At 36.8% G+C, this 23,347-nt stretch overlaps 1 protein-coding gene across 2 annotated transcripts in view; it reads left to right on the top strand.

Moving 5' to 3' along the window:
- Nucleotides 1-2,573: 2,573 nt before the first annotated feature.
- Nucleotides 2,574-23,347, top strand: part of DPH5 (diphthamide biosynthesis 5) — a 39,525-nt gene continuing 18,751 nt past the window's right edge. Inside the window, exons 1-4 of one of the 2 annotated variants that reach the window (XM_082614333.1) lie at nt 2,574-2,899; nt 3,660-3,817; nt 11,196-11,320; nt 18,010-18,118. In XM_082614333.1, coding sequence (XP_082470459.1) covers nt 3,683-3,817; nt 11,196-11,320; nt 18,010-18,118 — 369 coding nt within the window. In that variant the 5' untranslated portion in view covers nt 2,574-2,899; nt 3,660-3,682. Of the gene's footprint in view, nt 2,900-3,270; nt 3,438-3,659; nt 3,818-11,195; nt 11,321-18,009; nt 18,119-23,347 lie in introns of those variants that run through there. The other variant, XM_082614332.1, reaches the window with a different exon arrangement.

The following is a 23,347-nucleotide window of genomic DNA, read 5'->3' as shown; positions in this document are numbered from 1 at the left end:
GGGTGGATAAATATATGATTGAAAAAATACAGCAAAATGTTAAAACTGTAGATCCTAGGAGGTCACTGTATGGACACTTACTGTAAAATTGTTTTAACTTTTCTATATATTTGAGATTTTTAATGATAAATTGTTGGGGAAAATGCAATCATACTTGAAACCTGTTTTACATGGCAAGGGAGAAACCAAATCACACAGAATAATTCTGCAAAAAAAGATGAGACCAGTTTTTGCCGCTTATATTGAGTTGAGGAGGAAAAGGACTGCCATAACACCTTTATCAATCTACCTCCAGAAAAGTCCTCCAAATTCACACTGCTATTGAGAAATGAAGGCAGGCAGAAAGGTTGGTTTGTTCAAGAATTCTATAGTGAAAGTAAGTTCCTTTAACTGAATTTTGAAAAGTAAGACTTGAAATTACTTCTGTATCTAAAAATACAATATTTCTTTACCTACTCAGAATAACTTCATTTTCAATATAGATTTCCTGAAAGGAGATAAAGTATACCTTCCTTTGGATTACTAATTATTCTTTTTGGCAATGCCCTTTCCCTGTGAAGCTGTTTGAAATCACTCAAAGAAAATCAAAACAAAAACATGTTAAAAAATGACCAGTACATTGGAAAATTTACATACTAAATATGATATCATTTAATCAGCTATATGCTTAGGTATGTATGTTTTGTGTGTATAAAGTATATGTGATATGTGTCATAAGCCTTTCAACATAAATGACTTTCTAAAGTGTCATAAGCAAGGCATCTTTATGTTTGATAATTCTATCAATGATTTTTTGGTAGTCATCAAAAGCATATCACTCCCTGCATTTTGTAAAGACAGAAAAAGACATCATCTCAAAGAAATTGCTCAGCTAGTAGTGGATAATGACCTATTTAATAAAGATTTATTGAATACCTACCATGTGCCAGACACTGTGCTAAGGCTTAGGGATGAGAATATAAATAAAATACAGTCCCTGACTTCATGAAATTTACGGTTTGGTAAAGAAGATACACAATTACAAAACACTTAAATTGACCAATAAGTATATGTGTGGAGTGTTACTGTAAGAAAAAGGAGATACCTAACCTAGCTGGGGGATCTCTGGGACTGCTTGCTGAGTTTAGTCTTAAAGAATGGGTAGCAGTGATTTAGACAGGAGAAAATGGGAGAGGGTATTCCATGCTGAGGTGGCCGCCTGACTAAAGGCACAGAGCAGCATGTTGTTGGCACAGAACTGTACTGCTAGAGAAAATTTCATGGTATGTAATGGAGACAGATGAAGCTATGGAGATAGGCAGTTGTCATATCATGGATGATCTTGTGGGATATATAAAGGAGCCTGGACTTTCTCTTGGCCTGATAAGGATTTAGAAGTGGAGTGACATTTTCAGATTATATCTTAGCTAGATCTCCCTGGCTCCTGAGAGAAGGATGAATGTGAGGGAGACATGGTGAGCAGCTGCAGGAGTGACATAATGAGGACCTGAATCAAGATTGTGGTGGTAGGTATGGTTTCTACTGAGAAAGGACAGCAGATTGTCAGATTAAAATGTGAGGTGATTTCCAGGTGTCTGGATTGGATAAGAGTCAATAGATAACAATGTCTTCCCATCAAAGTAGATAACACAGAAGGAAAAGCCAAGTTGAAAGGTGATGGATTCAGCTTTGGATGTGTTGGATTTGACATGCCTCTGGGTTATCTAGATGATTTCCAGAAGGAAGTTAAATACAGGATGCTGAGGAGGAGGTCTGAACGGGAGGTTGAAATTTGAGTCAGCAAAACAGAGAGATATTTGAAATCGTGAGACTGAATATTCAGGATTTTGTTTTTGTTTTTGATTTTAGCCATTCTAATAGGTGTGTAGTAGTAGCTCATGGTGGTTTTAATTTTTATTTCCCTAATGTCTAATGATGTTTTTTGCATATTTTCAAATGTTTATTTGCTATTCATATAACTTCTTTGGGGATGTGTCTGCTCATAATTTTTCCCCATTTAAAAAATTAATTTGTTTTCTTATTATTGTGTTTTGAGAGTTCTTTGTATGTTCTCAATATAAGTCTTTTTCTACCAGATATATGCTTTGCAAATATTTTCTCCCAGTGTGTGGCTTCAGTGTTTTCTGAAGACCATAGTTTTTATTTTGTTTAAGTATTTTTTCATTTTATCTTTTCTGCATCCTGCTTTTGGTGTTGTACCTAAGAAATCTTTGCCTAAGGTCACAAATATTTTCTCCTGTTTTCCTTTGGAAGTTTCAAGTTTTTCACTTACATCTATGAGACATTTTGAGTTTATTTTTGTTTATTGAGGAATGGATTGATATAATGTGAGTGGATAGAACCAATCACTAAGAGTGTACACAATAAGAAGGCCAAAAGGTGGATGAAATTCTGGGAGAAAAGATAAGCCTAGGCTAAAGGAAGCGGAGTTGAGCAAATAAGACACAAGGCATTGTCGGAGAAGCACAAGGAAAACTCTGAATAATCAACACGGTCTACTGAGATAAGCAATGGAACTTGTCTTCTGAACTTGGATGAGGTCATTAGTGACCTTAGGAAGAGCATATTCAGTCAAAACAAATCATTTCGACATTGGAACTTCATTTAACCAACCACTTTAAGAATTCCCCCTGTGGAAGCATTGGGACGAGGCCTGAAATCCCTGAGCATTCTTAAAGGTCACTTCTCGGGGCACAGGAGGGTCCTGGGCTTCCCGACACTGACGATGACTGAGACAGATTCCCGTCACGCCCCTTGGGGCACTCCAGAATGAGGTCTTGGGGACAAGCCCAAGGAACCACCGCCCCGCTGGGAAATCTGAACTAACACTCACCAACGAGTTCGCCAAGCTGGCAGCTCACGAGGGAAGCAGCTGGTGAAACTACGGCCAAATGAAAAGGCGAGGATGGGAACATGCGCGCTTGGGCAATCCCGGGGCAGACTAGGGAAACCCCTTCCACCCGCCACCCCCTAGTGTGTCTGGAGGAGGAGAGGGGGAGGGCGTGGGGCTCCTCGGGCCAACTTTGCGGCCGGCTCTCCTCGCGGGCGAAGAGCTCCTGCACTTAGCCGGTCCCAGGCTGGGGGCTTAAACATAGGGGATCGCGGGCAGGCCTCGTCCCTTCCCAAAGGTCATGCTGGGGGCACTGGTCAGACTCCCTCCGACCAGCTGACCTTTCGCCTCCCCGCCCCAGCAACCTCCGTATCATTCTTAGTCACAGCGGGACAAGGTCCCGCGCCAGGTGCCGGAACGAGCCGTCACTTCCAGCTAGTCGTAAAGTGCCGCAAAGCGCAGCGCCGGCGCTTTGCGGCGCCGTAGGTGAGGCTGCAGCGTGGATCCTTGCTCTGCGCAAATCATCCGGTTGGGCAGCTGCTTCTGGGAAACCGCGGCAGATAGGAGATTGGGGAGGACGGTGACCCAGCTACGATTCTCTCAAAGGGTAATTGCTCCTAGGTTTGTGTAACAAGAGAGAAAGCGGGTAGGGTTGTTTATAAACAGTACAATCCTTATTTAAAAGGCTTGAAGTAAGGTTCTTAAACCTCCCTCCTTGTGACATGCCGTCCCTCATGCTCTTTTGGTTTTCGTCTAAGTATTCATCACTAGATTTTAGGCATCTTCCATGTAGCCGACACTTGATTTTCTTATTCATTTCGTTTTGCAGTCGCCCTACCCCTGGACTTTGAAATGCTTTACATGATCGGTTTGGGCCTGGGAGATGCCAAGGACATCACAGTCAAGGGGCTGGAAGTTCTAAAACGCTGCAGTCGAGTGTATCTGGAAGCCTATACCTCAGTCCTGACTGTAGGGAAGGAAGTTCTGGTAGGTGCTTAAGGCTTTCCAGCCTCCTGGGAAGAACGATATTTAACAGCTGATTTTTATTACACCAAGCTGAGCCGAATTTTTCAGGTCTGTTGGTTCAAACCCTTTAAAACACATGCCCTGCTTATTATTAAGAATCTGAGGGGTACAAAAATGGAAATAACACCCTAACCAAGTGACTTGGAAAATGAAAGGGTGCTTTTTCTTACTTTACAAGTCTAATTGTGTAGCTTTCTCCATTAAATAGGAAAGTTATTTTACACTCCTGGGGATAATTATCAGAATCCCGTATTTCATGAGATAGCCAAGAAATCCTTTCTGAGTTGAGTGCTAATGAGGTGCTGACACAGCCTTAATGAGTTGGTTATGTATTCAGGAACCAAGCTGAAAACCTCCCCCCTTTGAAGTATTTCCATAGGGAATGGTAATCACCTTTCTGTCTGTATCATATCCAGAGAGATCTAACCTTTGAATAGACATCTCCCAGTAAGGCTTATACCCATACACTTGGATGTATTGAGTCAGCCTGGAACTTAGTAACTGTAGAATTTGCTAGTGCATCATACGTTTACCTGGCTTTGGTTAAGGGCTCAGTAAATTTTGGAGGAGGGGTCAAATTCAGGTTCATTGTCAAATTTCAAATACAATGTAAATTAAGATGAAAAGATTGATGGCCATGTTATAGGAGGAGGGAGAACATTTTAGGATTGTCTGGTCTATCAAGTCTTCCAGAGAAAAAGGTGACCTAGAGAATTTCAGGTCTTCTGGCCTCTCAGATTCACAGCCCAGAGAATTCTGAAGGTCTCAGAGTTTCTTTAAAATCTTAAAGAAGGACTGCTACTTGATTGGCCATGTGTTGAAATAAAAGTTGTGTCTAATGACCAGCTTTGATTTGTTGGCTCCAGTTTATTAGGATGGAGCTAAAATATCCAAGCTCAAGACGATAGAAATGTTCCTCTCTTAATTAGTGATAAAGGATAATTAGAATGAACTTAAAATCTTTTTAGAGAATATAGACAAATCAGTAGTTTTATAGAATTGGACCTGGTTTTATGTCTTTGCTCTGTCACATGTTAATATGTGACCCTGGACAAGCCCTTTAACTGTAGTTTCTTACTTTGTAAAAAGAGGACAGAAATGCCTACCTTATAGGATTTTAGCATAGCGTCTGGCACAAAAGTGTTCAGAAAACATGAGTTGTTAACAGATACATTTCCAAACGTCTCTAAACCTCAGTTTCTTCATTTGTCAAATGGAGATAATAATCAGTTGGAAGGCTATTAAGATTATATCATTTATTAAGATGATGTATTTGAAAGTGCTTTGCAAATTTAAGTGCTAGCTAAATGTTAATTTTGGTTGCTATGATTTTTTTGAAGTATTATTTTATTTTTCCAAAAACATTTTTGTAGAGTTACTACATACAGGGTCAAGATCTGGGGCTGAGCTCAAACTCACAGGTAAGTTATATGTACTTTGGTAAGGTACTAGAATTCTATTCCTCAACAATAAAAAGTGCTAATATTTTTAGAACACTTATTATGCACTGTTTTAAGCACTTTACATGTAGAACAGGATTATTACTCTTTAATTACTGTTCACAGTTGTAGAGGCACAGAGAAACTTGTCCAGGGTCATACAGATAGTGAATGATAGAGCCAGAATATGGGCCAAAGCAGTCCTCAGTTGAGATCCACCACTTTTGACCATACTGTGTCTCTGTACTCTTAGGAATAGATAATAGCTTCACAAAATATAATGTCACAGAACACCTACAGAGAAGTTAGAATTCAAGTAAAGTGGTCAATCCTGGATCCCTCCCTGTCACAAAATTCCACTGACCTGCTCTCCATGAGCCCCTCTGGGTCCTCAATTCATGTTCTTCCCTGAACAACTTTCCATACATCAGCCACCTTAAATGAATCCTTTCTGGAATAAAGTAAGGTATAAATAAATACAATCATGCCTTATATTGCCCAGTAAAATTTTAGAACCGCTTTATCTTCAGCCACTTTCTTTCTTCCTTTAATTTCTACCTTTTCTTTCTTTTTTAAACAAATTACTTAAAAAGTTGTTAAGATGTGCTCATACAATCTGGTCTCAATAACTCTAGATAGTTATTATACAGTGAAAAACAGATGGGAAAATTCTGTTTTCTGTAATGAATATATGCTTTCTTTTATCACTAATTACACAAAATAATTTTTTTTAAAAAAGGCACACATGGATGTTGCTAAAGAAATCTAGAATTTATCTGTTCTTACATTGAAAGCTATTATTTTCAAATTGCCAGATGGGTAGTATCGTTTATATATTCCCTATTATTCAGAAGTTAATTAAACTAGAGACAGTGAATCCAGGAAAGAGTTTTAGTTTTGGTATATACAGTTTGGATTTCTTTAGGCACTTTCTGTGGCTAAATTATTATCTTATGTGCCTATTTGATATAACGCACCTATATACGTTATACAACGAGATGTAAGCTATGATCTTTGTTCTTTGGGTCATGATTCATCTGCGTTTACCCAGGAAAACTTAAATAATACTGGAAGATGTAAATAACAATTCATGACAGTAGTGGAAGAGAGAAACTATAAAATTATATTGCTGACAAGAACTTGATTATTTTATTTAAGCCAACACTTTTTCACCAATTAAGTAGTAGAAGCTATCAAGTAGCTACTAGGTATTAATTACAATTGGGGTACATGTAAGAGAGAAGGTCACTTCAGGCTGTGCTGATCAGGGAATACTATGGAACAGATGGAATTTGAGCGATGTTTTAAAACGACACATCTCAATTGTTTTGTTTTGTTTCTTTTGTTTAAATCATGGTCCAAATACAAAATGATAATATTTGTGTAGCTCTTCATGATAAATGGAGGAAGCTGCTCATGGCCTGCGAGGGCTAACTTTGGGGCCCTAGCTATCCTGCATAAAGCAGAGGAGCTCATTCATCTCTGCTTATCTATGCCTCATTTGCAGTTCTGTGAAGTCCTGCAATCAACTAATGTTCTGTGTCCTTGGGCAGTCATTTAAATTTTCTTTGCTCTTTTTCTTATCTGTAAAACAGGAATAAAAATAGTGCCGATGTCATAAATTGTGGTAAGGATTAAATGAATTCATATGCATAAGTTCTTAGAAGAGTGCCTGACCACAGAGTAAGCCCATTGTAAATGTATTATTACAGATATTGTTATTATAGATGATATTTGATAAGGGGAAGAGCGAGAGACAGATATTACTATACATAAGATTTGGTAAGGGGAAGAGAAAGAACATTCCTTGCTGAAGAAAAAATAATAGTGAGCAAAAGCAGGGAGGAGAAAAACAGATATTTGCTATAACTTGTTCTTGGGCAACACCAAAATAACATTCATTTTCCTCTGGTGTATCTTTTCCCTCTTTTTTTCCTTCCAGTTTTATTGAGATATAATTGATATACAGCGCTGTAAAAGTTTAAAGTGTATAAGTGACATAATGATTTGACTTCTCACATCATGAAATGATTACAGTAAGTTTAGTGAACATTCATCATCTCATATAGATACAAAGTAAAAGAAAAAGAATTGTTTTCCTTGTGATGAGAACTCTTCGGATTTACTCTCTTAACAACTTTCATACGTAGAGTATGGCAGTGTTAATTATATTTATCATTGTTCCTTCTCTTTTCTTCCTAACCTACTTCACCTGGGTATACCAGCCAACTCTGTTTCCTTGTCCTCCTATCTAACTGCTGTGGATTGAGATTGGAGGGATAGGAGAGAACAGTAAAGAACTTTGCATTGAGAAAAATGAGGCCATCAGTTATGACCTTTATTAGCTTCCTATTTATCCTTGCCCTGAATCTGAATCTGTCCTCCCTCCAGTCTCAGAAAATGACTTGTAAGATGAGGTTCTCGTCCTGTTCAAGTCTAATGCCATCTAGATGGGTTTTCTTTCAAACTTCTTCTCTCCATTCCTCTGGAAACTTACTCCTGTCAATTATTCTTTCTTCTTTATGTTCGATCTATATTAATATTCTTTTGTCCTCTCAAGGGTCAAATACAGTTGACCCTTGAACAACTTGAGTTTGAACTGCACAGATCCACTTATATTTGGGTTTTTTTTCCATAGTAAATACTACAGTACTACTTGATCCGAGGTTGGTTGAATCCACGGTTATGGAGGAATCACGGATATGGAGGGCTGACTATAGGTTATACACAAATTTTTGACTTTGTGAAGGGTCGGCACCCTTAACCCCTGCATTCTTCAAGGATCAAGTGTATTGTCCATTCTGAAAACTCTCCTTTTTTAAACCTGTTTTCCCCATAGTTATTATTCTGTTTCTCTCTCCTTTTTCCAAAGCTTTTTGAAAAAGCAGTATACTTCTCTTGTCCCCCCGCACCCCCTTATGTCTCAAGACTCCTACAAGCTGACTTCCATTTCTCTGAAATACTTCTCTGTTTATTGAACAATTATTTAGTAGCTGAGAACTCCAGAGGATAGTATTGAATTCTTGTCTGTTTTACTTCTTTTGACATAGTGGACTATTCCTTGAAACCGACTTTCAAGACATGGCTCTCTATTGGTTTTATTCCTGCTTTTTCATTTTTCTCAGTCCCCTTTGTAAGCTCCTTATTTTTCCATTCCTACTTTAAATGTTAGTGTTTTTGTTTTCTTTTTAAGATTTTGTTCTTGCATGTGTTTCCATATGCTACTTTGAGCCTCTACTCTTCTACTTTTTGACTAGGTAATATGTTAAATAGTTTGAAACTCAAAGATACTAAAAGGTATATACATCAAAAGATTTCTATCCCAGTTCTTCCTTCTTGAGGCAATCATTACTAATTTCTTGTGTATCCTTCCAGAAATACCCAAAAGTAATTTTAGCTGTTAGTTTTTACTTTCTTCCCTATGTACAAAACCCACCAATGTAAAACTAAGAACGATTTTGAGCTTTACCTTCATTTTCATGAATGGAGAAGATTAGGACTGAGATTATATGAAAACTGTCTAATCAATCATTGGATAATATATAGTATAAATTTAAAATCATTTGTTAAATGGTGCTGCTTGTTTTTTAAATTTTCCTTTCCTGACCCTGACTAGCTTTGATGTTCCTATAGCACATATAATGTGGTAGTTAATTACCCGCTAGACATTATGCTCCATAGGGCAGAGGTCATGTGTGTCTCATTCACACTGTTTCCCAACATCATGCATAGAGCTTGGCATGGAGGTCGTACACAGAAATATTTTTCAAATGAGTGGATGAACGAATACATAAATAAGTGATTAAGATAAAAATAATGTAGTACCAGTCTATTTCTGCTTTAGCAATCTCTTCCTTTTTTTAAACATTCTTTTTAAAGAGGATCAACCTTTGATTATATTGAGGTGTTAATGTGTGTTTCTCTTTAAGGAGGATGTTTTAAAAAAATAAATAATCTGTTGTTTCAATTAGTTAATGAAATATTTCTTGGGTTAGGGTAAGTGATAAATATGAAGTGATCATGATAAAAGTCTTGAGGAGAGAGTGGGTTTTCTGTTGTTAAGTCATTTATAAAATATTGGATAGGATTACTGCCAGCATTAACCTAGTAACATGTGACTCCTTGATTTTTAAGAAATGTTAGGAGTTCAGAAAAGAACATTGTTTCCTTCAGTTTTCAGTAATCATATGTGTGTTCTCTTACATATGTTCCACAGCTGTTTGAATATATATAAATAAATGTTTATAAATGTTCCACAGCTGTTTTTGTTTGTTTGTTGTCTTGTTTTTTGGCTGCATTGGGTCTTTGTTGCTGCACGTGGGCTTTCTCTACTTGCGGCGAGCGGGGGCTACTCTTGGTTGCAGTGTGCGGGCTTCTCATTGTGGTGGCTTCTCGTTGCAGAGCACAGTCTCTAGGCGCGCAGGCTTCAGTAGTTGTGGCATGTGGACTCAGTAGTTGTGGCATGTGGACTCAGTAGTTGTGGCTTGCAGGCTCTAGAGCACAGGCTCAGTAGCTGTGGCGCATGGGCTTAGTTGCTCCACAGCATGTGGGATCTTCCCTGACCAGGGATCGAACCCGTGTCCCCTGCATTGGCAGGTGGATTCTTAACCACCGCACCACCAGGGAAGTCCCCTCTACAACTGTTAAGTTTATTGGGCTTACAAAATTAAAGTAAGATGTATAAAAAGGAAGGATTAAGAAAAAATATGTGGTACAAGTGAAAATAAAACATTTTCATCTATGAAAACATCATTGTCACTGGGAACTTCTGGAACATTATCTCTAAGAAGATATTCAGAGAAAAGGAAAGAATCTTTTTTCACATTTGAGGAACAGATTCTAGTTAAGTATTAGGAAGTAATTATCACAGTTGAAACTATAGCCTTTATCTTCAAATGCTTAATCATTTGTTCATTTACTCATTTGCTTGACAAATATTACTGAGTAGCAGATACTCTTCTATTACAGCAATCCTTATAACTTTTGACATATGATATAATCCTTATGACAAAAATAAACTTCTCAGCATGTAGGAAATAGTATTATTTATCTGTGCATCCACTTTTACTATATTTGAGTTATATTCAATATATTACTCCACAGGAAATCAGTTATAAGATTCATGACCTTGCATAATAGGTTGTAACCACTACCGCATGACCACTAGCACACTGTTACTTCCGTGCTGCCATTCCAGTTAAGGTCAGCCTCCTGGGTTTGTGCTTTAGAGTTGAACTTCTGGGGATTCGTTCACAAAGCAGTTTGTATGGAGACTTCTTATATATTTAGAATTATTTTCTTGCTCCTGCAACTCTGCCTTTTTTAGCAGGGACTAGGAAATACAGTTTTAAATTAGTCTTTCCTGCAATTATGCAGGAATGTTTGCTGGTTCTGTAAACAACTAAATCTTAATTTTCTACTGTTTCTCATTGAAATTATCTTCTTTTTTAGTCAAGGTTTCATAGATTTCCCAAGGAAAATTTAATCAAACCCAACTACCATGTATGTGTATAATTATTGTTTAATATATTTATTCTGCAGTACTGTGTTTCTGAAGTCAGGCTCATGCATACATGTTCTCTATTCATCCTACAATGTTCAGCCTGGTCTATTAGACCCAAATTTAGAGGTTAATTTAAAATGCAAAGAGCCTGAGGTGTTAGGAGGTCTACCTCCTCTTGGGATATTAAGATAGCCCCAAAGACAGAGTTTAATTGCAACATGATACAGAGGGCTAGCTCATTGAAGAGTTGTATTCAATGATCTCTGTTTGGATGGTTGCCAAGATTTGCACAGGCCCCAGACAAAGACTGTTTTGTGTGTGTGAGAGAGGTGTGTGTGTGTGTGTGTGTTGAAATGGTCACCTGTGTCTCATTTTTATATTGGACTTAAATCTATAGGAAGAGTTTTATGGAAGAAAATTGATTCTCGCTGATAGAGAAGAAGTGGAACAGGAAGCAAATAATATTTTAAAGGATGCTGATATCAGTGATGTTGCATTCCTTGTAGTTGGTGATCCATTTGGGTAAGTCAAAGGAGATATTTTGAGTTTTAATTTATTTACTTTTTTAATCATTAAGAATTCTTTTATTACATTTAAAACTTTATCTTCCAGGTCCTGATAGGGGACTATTTACCTAGGCGCTGTCTAAAATTTTGTAGTTTAAACTTTCATTATCTTTGAGATTAATGAAGAAAATTTATTTGGGAAGGATGTCATCATGTATAACTTATATTGATTATCAAGTGTCAACTCTAAAGTTTATATCATTGCTTCAGCTATATTTTTAGAAAGTCACTTAGGGCATCAAATAACCTAAACTAGTATATCATTATTAAATAAGTATATTACATTATCAAGAGTTGTACCTGCCATTTATTTTGCAGGTAAGTGCAAGTATCCTCTGCTTGCTTTGTCCTAGGCTTTTTTTTTCTTTTTTAATCATCTACTATTTAGCAATACTGTTGTCACTTTACTTGCCTTGAATTTATCATTTATTAAGCCTCAGATTTCAATTTCTTATATCCATTGGGAGCTCTGTTCTTCCCCATTACTAAAAAGATGGGCTTATACTTGTCTAGCCAAGCATCATCAATCTCTAATGTCAAGCCAAACAGAACAGTTCTTTTTCTCCAGCTGGTGACCCAGGATATATGTCACAGGTTTAAGGAACATAAGGACAATTAAATCACTGTGAGCCCACCACCAAGGATATTTTTCAAAACAATGGAGTTACATGTGCATGTGTCTGTCAAAGAGAAAGTAATTTATATCAATATGAGGTGCCAGAGATTATGTATCATTATTATACTTAGTTGCAAATGGTATCCAGTCACTGATGAAGTCCAGTAAACCAATGGTACTTGAAGTGAGATTTGCAGGCTATTGCCAGCCCACAAACTTACCAGTCCATGATGAGATAACTACAGAAATTGAAAGTAAGCATTTAGAAACTTTTATAGCAGTTTTACAAAATAATTTTAATTCTGCTGAAACTAATAATAAAAATTTGGAGCATGTATTTTGTATTATTTTATATTTTATTTTTCTAATAGTTAATTTTTTTGCATTTTACAAAACTAATGTTCCATGACAATTTAGAACTTAAAAAATATTGGCCTTTCACACAGTTTGAGAAGCACTGCTGTTGACTTTTGTTTTACCACGTTTTTCATATCCTTTCATTCCTTTCATCTGTGGCAGCCACTATTCTACCTAATCCAAGCTCTCATTATACTAATTTAATATAGTAGCCGTTTACCTGGTCCAGGTGTAGATCCTTAACTCATTACCTATGCTGTGATCAAATTCATGTTTGTAGATCCACAATTTTAAAATCTCACCCGGGCTCAAAATTAGACTATTATTAGCTCCATCATTGGCCAGACATGAAAAATACTGTCTAGCCTGCTCTTCTACTGGTGTCCTGCCAGTCTTGTACTGAAACCCACACTCACTCCAACCAGTTTGCCCTTCCCTGATCGTCATGCTTTCTCACCATCACGCATTTGTTCAAACTGTTTTCCTCATCTGTGGTGCCCTTTGCCCTGTTTCTGACTGTCAGAAACCTACTCATTTTTCAAAGCCCAACTCAAACATCACATTCTCTGTGATATTGTTCCTAATTAACCCAACCAGAAGTTATATCTCTTCCTAACTGCTGACATATTATTCATATTAGTTTTCATATATTACTTCACAAAGTATTTTTTTATTTGAATATTTACTCTTTAGATTTGTAGGCTGTCCTTCACATTTTTATCTCTCTAGCTTCCTTCACAATACTTGGCTTATAGTAGACATCAATCAAATATTAATTGAAAGAATTGTTAATATTTTGCCTGAGGTCATGACAAAGGAGGACCAGGTGTATTTGGACTGACATCCATTCAGCAAATATCTTTTGAGCACCTATCTCATGACAGGCATTCCTATGTGCTGGATATATATTAGATGATAACTCATGGGTTTACAGTTTAGTAAGGGAGACTGACATTAGTTGAAGAAAAAATAATAAATTAAAAATAAATCTGTAAAGAGAAAAAAATAGAGACTAACAGGAACAGACTTATTTATGCAGGGTCATATGGAAAATCCTTCATGTGGAGGTGATATTCAAGCAGGTACCTAAAAAGTAAAAGGAAAAGCAGAAGGGAAGAACATTCTAAGCAGAGGGGAACAGCAAGAATGTATTCAAGGAACTGAAAGGCCAGAGTGGTTGGAGCTCAGTGAGTGAAGGAAAAAGGGACCTGAGAAGGAGTTAAATAGATAGGTGGGATCCAGACATGTAAGGCTTTGGAGGGAGTAGGGATTTTGTTTGAAGTACAGTGGTAAACTTTTAGAGGATTATAAGCAGCAAATAATCACAATCTCATTGACATTCTTAAAAGATCACTCTAAATGCTTGGGTGAGTGGGTTTTAGGGAGGCAAGGGTGGCTCTGGTAGAAGAGAGAAAAAGACAAACTGCGAAAAATTTAGAAGGAAAAATGCTCGGATGTATATAGTAGATGAGGAAAAGGAAAGAAGTAAGTCTTCAAGGATTCTGGCTTTAGTAACTGAGTAGTTGATGATGCCATTTTTTGAAATGATGAAAACCAGCGGGAAAAAGGGCCGGGAGAAACAAGAATTGGTTCTGGAAATGTTTTAAGTTTTGGATGTCATATAGACAATTTGATATCTGCTACTGGAGCTCGAGGGAGGATTTATCCTGGTTATATGACTTTTGAAGTCATCAGTATCTAGATGGTATTTAAAACCTGAGTAGTGGATGGAATCACATTAGGAAGGAACAAGAGCAAGAACAGAAGACCTAGGATGATCAATCCCTAGGAAACTGGCATTTCTTGGTCTCTCAAGAGCAGAGGAGGAGGAAAACCGATAGAGTGTGCTGTCACAGAAGCCAAGAAAAGAGAATATTTTAGAAAAGAAAGAGTGGTCAGCTTTGATGTACTGCTGAAAGGTAAAGTAGAAGATGAGGATAGAAAAGTGTGTGTAAACTTAAAGGCTTTATTTTATGGAGGAGTTGGTGCTTGAGCAAGGTCTGGTTTAATAGTTGAAGATTGTGGGGTAAGATTGTGGGGTAGGATGGGGGGGGCTGGGGTGGAAGGAGGGGTGGAAGGGAAACTTCAATGTAAATGAAAAAACTGAGGCCCAGAGAAAGTGCTGTGACGCTACTCAGAATCCTTCAGTGACTTCGTGGCCTTAAATCTTTTAACAGTCTATCTACTTCTTCCTTTGACTACTCTTCTTTTTGACTGTGGTAGAGCCAAATTGTATAACTTTGCCATTTTGTAAATGTTTTGCAGTATTCATTTTCCATGTCTTTGCTTGTGCTTTTTCCTTAAACAGACTGTTGTTCCTAGTTTCTATTTAGTGAAATAGTAGATTCTTTAAGACCCAGCTTAGATGCCACCTCTTCCATGAATCCTACCTTATTTTATTCAGGAGTAAGTGCTTTTTTTTTTTTTTTTTTAACTTCTAGCCAGTTAATTTTCCCTATGTCAGTGACTAACCATATATAACCTTGTATTTGGATTTATGTAATATTTACTGTAACTGTAGTTATTTTTCATTTATCCACTGGATTACTGTTGGGATATAGTAGCTGGAAACAGGTGGTAAGGAATGTGTAAATTTTAATTGGGCCTTGAAGAATTAGAATTTGAATTAATTAAATGGATAAACCAGGAAGGCAATACAGAATGCAACAAGGCACTGAAATTCTTCCATGTATATATAAGACCAAAAAAATGTACTTTGTTTAATTTTAAGCCCCTTTCTACTTATTTGAATAAAAATTTCAAAAAGAAGGGAAAATTGTTTACTCAATCTTAAATTCTTTTTTCTAATTTTTTAAAATTTTCTAATATTTTAAAATTCTAATATTTTAAAAATCTTTAAAAATTTATTATTTTAACCATTTTTGAGTGTACAGTTCAGTGGCATTAAGAACATTCACATTGTTGTGCGTCCATCAGAACCATCTATCTCCACCAATCTTAAATTCATGGAGAAGGTAATTGAAAGTAAGTTAAGTCAGTTGGTGTAGTTCTCATCTTTGCCCTTTTTTTTTTTGTGGTATGCGGGCCTCTCACTGTTGTGGCCTCTCCCGTTGCGGAGCACAGGCTCTGGACGCGCAGGCTCAGCAGCCATGGCTCACGGGCCCAGCCGCTCCGTGGCATGTGGGATCTTCCCGGACCGGGGCACGAACCCGTGTCCCCTGCATCGGCAGGCGGACTCGCAACCACTGCGCCACCAGGGAAGCCCCTCATCTTTGCCCTTTTATCTAGGTTATTAAAAGGAGTGTGGAAGTTAATCACATAAATAATGTAAATGACTCTAAAAATGTTCTCCATCAGTAGATCTGACTCAGTCATGTGAGAGATGACAGTCTTAAGCTTTCTGTCCCCATAAAGAGCAGTTGAACAGGGTCATCATTAAACAGATTCTTTCTGGACTTCCCTGGTGGCGCAGTGGTTAAGAATCCACCTGCCAATGCAGGGATCACGGGTTCGGTCCCTGGTCCGGGAAGATCCCACATGCTGCGAAGCAACTAAGCCCATGCACCACAACTGCTGAGCCCGCATGCTGCAACTACTGAAACCCGTGTGCCTAGAGCCCGTGCTCCACAACAAGAGAAGCCACCACAATGAGAGCCCACGCACTGCAGCAAAGAGTAGCCCCCACTCACTGTAACTAGAGAAAGCGCACGCAACAACGAAGACCCAACACAGCCAGAAATAAATTAATTAAAAAACAAAAACCAAGTTCTTTCTAAAGATGGTTCTGTTTTTATTCCATTTGCTATTTTAATATGCTCTGTAATATGTTCATGGTACACACACACACATACACACACACAAATATACCTTTATTCACCTGTCTCCTATGTGCCTGAACGTGGATCATTTAATTGCTTCCATTCTGCAAATTAATGTTATTATAAAATAAAATTTAAAATAGACATACTAAGTCTTATACATTCAAATTGTCACCTTTATGAACTTCATTTTATTGATTCCATTGATCACAACATTCTTGAATCTCTTTTGAAATTGCCTTCAGAGCAATTCCAAGTATATTATTAAGAAACATTTACTATTTCTGGGCATGTGGCTCTATCTAGAATCATATGTGTGTGTACATAAGTATATATGATTTTAGATAGAGCCACATGCCCAGAAATAGTAATAAATTTGTCTTTACACATGGCAGTGCACATACGTGCACATGCACGCACACACTTTCCCAGTCACTACAATGAAACATTTTCATGAGCCATGGACCTGGAGGAATGCCCAGTATAAGGGTGTTAAGCCCATGGTTCGTACAGTTCTTTTTTTTTTTAATGAAACAATATAATCTAGGTAATTGTGATGATAAAATACCAATTTTATCACAGTTTTTCATAGCAGTAATCTGAAAGGCTAATTTAATCACATTTATATCAGTTTCACAAAATCAAATCACTTTGCCAGGTCATTAAATCTTCATAGTACACCAACCACATCTGGTCGTTTTAAATGAACTTGTGATAAAAAGAGAATAATTTTAAACCAGTTTTTCTTTCTGCTCATCTATTTAAATAACTCACCAAGTAACTAATTCAGTTTTCCCTTAGCTTACTGTTAAATAGTGAAATTCTGTTGAAAGTGATATTAAAAGCTTATAACTGGCATTTATATTATTTTTTAAAAGCTTACTTTAAATCAAATTAATGATTATTTTTATAGTAGTTTGTATTTTATGTGTGTGATTTAAAACAGACTTCCCTGGTGGGCATTCTTTAATCTGTTTCTGACTGCCTCATGGGGTGAAAGCCCTTGATCTTCCTACTTGGTATGCATTGACCAGTTGACAGGTTCTGCTTGTTTGTATGTAGTTTCTCAAACATGCTAATGTTGCTTTCCCCAGTAGGGCCTTGAGTTTTCATCAAGGGGGAAAAATGCCTTTAATAATGCAGTTCTAAATTGATATGGGGTTAGGTTTCACAGTATCCATATTTATATTTACATGTATTCTCTCTTACCCCAATCTATCTAATTATAATCGTTAGATCTATCTCAAAAAAGGGAAGGCAGCAGGCAGAATAGGCACACCCTTACACATACTAATTATGCACAGTAACAACCAGGCTGAAAACAGTTATAAATAAAATGACTGCTAGACAGATAAAATCCAACTAGGAATATATCAGTCAGAACTCTGATCTACAGGCTGTGAAAATGTTCTGTAAATTGTGCCTTATACAGAAACAAAGCCTTCAAAATAGAGCAGAAATCAAGGAGGAAGTCTAGTGCCATAATTTGGAACTCTGTAGCAGAAATTTTAAGAGTTTAAAGGGACCCTAAGACCAAAACATTTGAGAATTGCTACTCAGGAGTTCGGTTGCTGAGTAATATTCCACAGATGTCTTTTGCAGGTGTTAACAGGACGAAAAGAGCAAGTTAAAAGTTCCTTTTTTTCTGTAGCTGCCAAGGTTGCTTTAAGAGTGTTAAAGGTGCCGTTCAACATTGTACAGGGCCTGTGTAAACTTACACTTTTCTTGCCCAGAAGCCCAGATGAAAGTGTTATGCAGATGCCTCGAAATATTTGAGGGAAAGCAGTGTCCTTGACCCTTTGATTGATTTGAGCTCATGAAATGCTGTGGCTTTACTGTCTTAAAAAGTCAGCCGTGGTTAGTTTAATCCAACCTGATGTTTTCTCACTACAGAGCTACAACACATAGCGATCTTATTCTGAGAGCAACGAAACTGGGAATCCCTTACCGAGTTATTCACAATGCTTCCATAATGAATGCTGTAGGCTGCTGCGGTTTACAGGTAATACTGCAAAAGAATGGGGTTTTTTTAATGGTATTTAGCAAAAATGTTTTAGTTTTCTGCAAATTTCCATAGATTTTATTGTATTTCATGAATTATAAGACATTATTATTTTATATAAGACTGTATTAAGTTTTTTAATACTAGATTTTTTTATAATAATTTTCCCATAGCTTAGACTTCTTTTCCCCTCACTGGAATAGATCATTGAAATTTAGCTAGAGAAAGATTTTAATTTTATATCCAAATTGTAATATACAAAAAAGGGAATATAACCAAATTAAATTGGTTAAGTATTCCTAAAACCTTTTAAAATTATTCCAGATGACTTACTCTGCATTGCTGAGGCCCATGTTTTTCCACCCAATATTGTTTTCTGTGCTATTAAGAGCACGGTGATGCAGCATTTCTTAAAATAATCCATGAAAGAGCTAAAAGCCAGTGATATTAGGCTTTTAAGCCAGCTTTGCAATTATTGATATATAAAGTTAGTTGTTTTTAGCCCAGAAATCTTGGTTCTGAGGAGTTAAAGGAGCACTCCATAACTGTTTAATATTTTCTTCCAGGCTGCTGACATTCATTTTACAAGTTTGATATCTGTGTTCTGATGTTCACACATATATAATCCATGACAGTTGTGACTGCTTGTGGCCAACAGTAGTTTTAAGACTTTATTGATTGTTAAGACACATTCCTATTTCAGATGTATTATAAGAGGAAAAAATTTGCATCTTAGAGTGTATGAAATAGGTATTTCCCAATATATCTTACTGGAATGCATAATTTAAAATAGCTGTTTACAAAGTAAGGGACAGCATGAACTGAGAACTATTGGCATGTATTGGTTGGTTTCCTCTCTGTGAATATGAAACAGGCATTTTATTTTAATGAAATCTTAAATATTTTGATCATATATATGGAGAGTCCATTAGAAAAGTAGTCAAGAATCTCCCAGATATTCTCAAAATCAAATAAAAGAAAAAATAGTAAAGATTTTTTGGGAATCATTTATGTATTTCCAATCTCTTGGGAAATATAAAGATAGCTTGATCCTTTCTACACACGTATTTTAAAGGAAATATAATCCCATAAAATTTAATTAATACTTCTATGCTTTAGTGAAGCCCATGGATAAAAGCTACTGTCAGTTATGAAGTAATGGTATGATTATTCTGATAAATGCAGTTTTTAATTTTCTACACACTAATTAGGTGTCCCAAATTAAAGGTGTGACACCACACAGAATAAGAGCTGCTGATTATTAGGCACAAAGAGACAACTCACAGCCAGTGGATCACCTAGACTCTGAATTCAATTGCTAGTTGTATATATAGGAAATCTCAAAAAACACAACTTTTCTTTTGTTCTGAGGGTCAGTAAAATGCTATTGAATTCATCCATTAAAAAAAAATAGCTGTTTATAGCAAGAAGCTACATTCGCCTTGGTACCCAATGCTGTGTCTGTGGCTTTAGAGGGACCTGTATTTTCTATATTACCTATGAAGAGTAGCTCACTTTAATTGACTAATCCTGGCCAGGCATCCCAGAAATATTGACTTTGGTTCTGAAGAACCAGAGAAAAAGTATAAATGATTCACCTTTCAGTATTCATTACTTCCTCTTAGTTATGACTACGTCTAAATTGGCAAAGAACTTTGCTGTCTGTTTTGTCTTCTAAGAAAATGCATACTTAAAAAAAACCTTGCCAATTCAAGTCTTTTTTACACGTAAAAGTTTTTCCAAACATTTCTATGTCGGAATAAATTGAATTCTTGACTCTCAGATTCTTGAGTGATTCTCAGTCCAATATTCTTTCCTCTAGACATGCTATCTTTTAATCATTTAAGAATGATTGCCAGGAGAAAGGAAAAAAAGAGAGGAATAAATTATGTGATAGACAAAAATGTATAAATCTTAAGCTATTGGACTATATATAAGGGACTATATCTATTTTTTCATATTGGTTTTATTTTTATTTCTGGTGAAGAAGGTTAGTTAGCCCCTTTCCATCATATTTTGCTCTAAATTATCTTCTAATAATCTATTATTTAGAGTTTTTTGCTTTTTAAGCATAAAATTTTTTTTAACATCTTTATTGGAGTATAATTGCTTTACAATGTTGTGTTAGTTTCTACTGTATAACAGAGTGAATCAGCTAGATGCATATGTTTATCCCCATATCCCCTCCCTCTTGCGTCTCCCTCCCACCCGTCTAGGTGGTCACAGAACACCGAGCTGATCTCCCTGTGCTATGCAGCTGCTTCCCACTAGCTTTCTATTTTACATTTGGCAGTGTATATATGTCAGTGCTACTCTTTCACTCCGTCCCAGCTTACCCTTCCCCCTCCCCGTGTCCTCAAGTCCATTCTCTGTGTCTGTGTCTTTGTCTTTATTCCTGTCCTGCCCCTACGTTCATCAGAACCTTTTCTTTTTTTTTTAGATTCCATATATATGTATTAGCATACGGTATTTGTTTTTCTCTTTCTGACTTTCTTCATGCTGTATGACAGACTCTAGGTCCATCCACCTCACTACAAATAACTCCATTTCGTTTCTTTTTATAGCTGAGTAATATTCCATTTTATAAATGTGCCACATCTTCTTTATCCGTTCGTCTGTCGATGGACACTTAGGTTGCTTCCATGTCCTGGCTATTGTAAACAGAGCTGTAATGAACATTGTGGTACATGACTCTTTTTGAATTATGGTTTTCTCAGGGTGTAAGGCATAAGTATTTTAAAAGATCTTTGTCTTTATTATGTAAATCTGTTATCCAGACTGGGTAAAGCTAGACTAGTGTGACCCTTTCCCTCTGATCCCCTACACTGATAAAGAAGTACAGTATTATTGTTCTTGTATTTTAAATGGGTGAAGGTATTTGAGAGGAATTTACTGTGAGAATTGACAGTCTCCATACATATAAGCCCCCAAGATCATATCCACATTTACATATATTATTATTATTTTAAATTTAGCTTTCTCTCAGTTTTATATGGGATTTCTCTAAGCAGCCACAAAGTACTGTTTCCCCATCTTGGTTCTGTTCCCTAATCTGGATATGAAATGACTTACTACTAGTGTGAAAAACAGGAAGTACCTTTCTATTTTCTGTCTTTTGTACTTATGAAATCTCTATGGAAGTGTAATTCTTGTACCACCCAAGGTATTCATATCCCAGGAGAAGGAGGTAATTACTGATTCCTTTGTATAGTTTTCTAAGATAAAAGACTTAAAAAAATAATCATATGCACAGCACACTTAAATTTTAAAATAAATGTATATGGATATCCTGCATAATGCAAAAATTTTGGCAAAGTCCCCTTCCTTATAATAGCTAGTCTTTTTCTCTTTACTCTTTGGACTAGCATTTATGGAAAAACAATAACCTATACCAGTGGTTCTCAGACGTTAGTATTCATCAGAATCACCTGAAGGGATTATTAAAGAGTTTCCTGAGCCTTCCCTTCAGATTTTCTGATACAGTGTATATCTGGAGTAGGGGTCTGAGAGTCTGCATTTCTAACAAGTTCTCAGGTGATGCTGAAGCTGCTGGTGCAGGCACCACACTTTGAGATTCATCAACCTAGACAGATAAAAAATTTCTTAGAAAGTTAAAAACTGCACTATCATTCTTTTAGTATGGCAGAATTGGAAAAGTAGATTTTAGTTCCCAGAAATACGCTTGCTAAATGTAGAGTGTTAACAGGTTACCTTGCCATGCTCTCTTGCTCAATTTTCTAAAAGGGAAGTGGGCACCACTTTCGAAAGGCATTCTGTCATCTATGTGAAAGAGCTTTCCTATGAATTGAAAAACAGCCATAACAAGAAGTTAAACTTCTTGTTAAACAGAAGTTCTACTTGGGTAAGGTTACAGACCTGAACAGTATATACTTTTCCAACATCTTTACCTTAGGTTAAAGAGGAGTAGTATGAAATTCCTAACCTGAGAATGGGTACAATTTTCTTAGCTATCATTTATCAGCTCCTTTTGAACTATCTTTTTTGTTTTTGTTGTTTTCTAAAGCAGCATAGTTCAGAATCGACCACTGAGTATTTTTTATTAACTTTGTAGTTTATTAACCAACAGAAGATTCTTGATTATCTGTATCTATGAAGGTAAGTAGTTGCATAGACTAACACTTCTACAAACACACACACACACACACACACACACACACAAACACATACACAGCCAGTTGATATGCATTCTATTCTAGGCATGCTATAAATACACTTCCTTACCACAAACCCCATATACCTAATGAAATTTTTGTTGTTGTTGTTATATTGAAAGTATATTAGAGGTTGCCAAGTTAGACATCATTAAGAGGAATAGTGGTCTGTTTATTCAACAAATAGTTTGTCTTCTTATTGTTTGCCTACTGAGTTTCTTTGAATATGGTGGTAAACCTGACCAAGAAGGTCTCTGCTCTCAAAGAGCTTACATTCTAGTAGGAAAGAGAGGCAATAACAAATTTTAAAAATAAAGTCAGGTAGTGGCAAGTATAAGAAGTTCAAGTAGACTGCTAGTTTAGAGAGTGACTAGGTCACTACTCTAGTTGGATAGTCAGGGGAGGTCTCTCTGGGTGGTAACATTTAAGATTAGATATGAATCAAGAAGGAACAACCATATCCCAGTCAGAAGGAACAGTTTGGACAAAGACCCTAAAGTGGAGATGAGCTTGGCTTGTTAAAGGAACCAAAGGAAGGCTTGCTGGAGAGTAGTAGGCAAGGAGAGGAGTGATCTGAGGCTGGATAGGTGGGTAGGGTTGGCTCACTAGGCTAATACACTGTCAGGAATTTGGATTTTATTCTAAGTGATATAGACTAGCTGCCTTTAGAGGGATTTAAACAGAGCAAATACTTGATCTGGTAAGTGTTTTAAAAAGATATCTCTGGCTGGTATGTGGAGACTGAATTTCTGCCAGGGAAGACTAGAAGTGAGGAAATCAATTAGTAGGTTTATTGCAGTCTTTTAGAGAAGAGGTGATGGGGGCTTGGACTTCATGGAGAGGGTAGGGTGCAATAGACGATTAAAAGAAGTAGATACATAGGAGCAGTGTCTATTAAGGGAATTGAGATTTAGTGAGATATAGAGAGCCATTTGTGCTTTACTGATAATCCTAGGAAAGGAAACGGACTCTATATGCTAATGGATCCTACCATCTCACTACCACAGTTATCATGGTCCTTAACCCCATAGACTTGTCCATGGGGCTGGACCCTTCT

The sequence above is a fragment of the Mesoplodon mirus genome, assembly GCF_964341445.2.
Source record: "Mesoplodon mirus genome assembly, chromosome: 3".
NCBI lineage: Eukaryota > Metazoa > Chordata > Mammalia > Artiodactyla > Ziphiidae > Mesoplodon > Mesoplodon mirus.
Note: the sequence above shows the minus strand (reverse complement) of the source record. Positions and strands in the feature narration are given on the sequence as shown.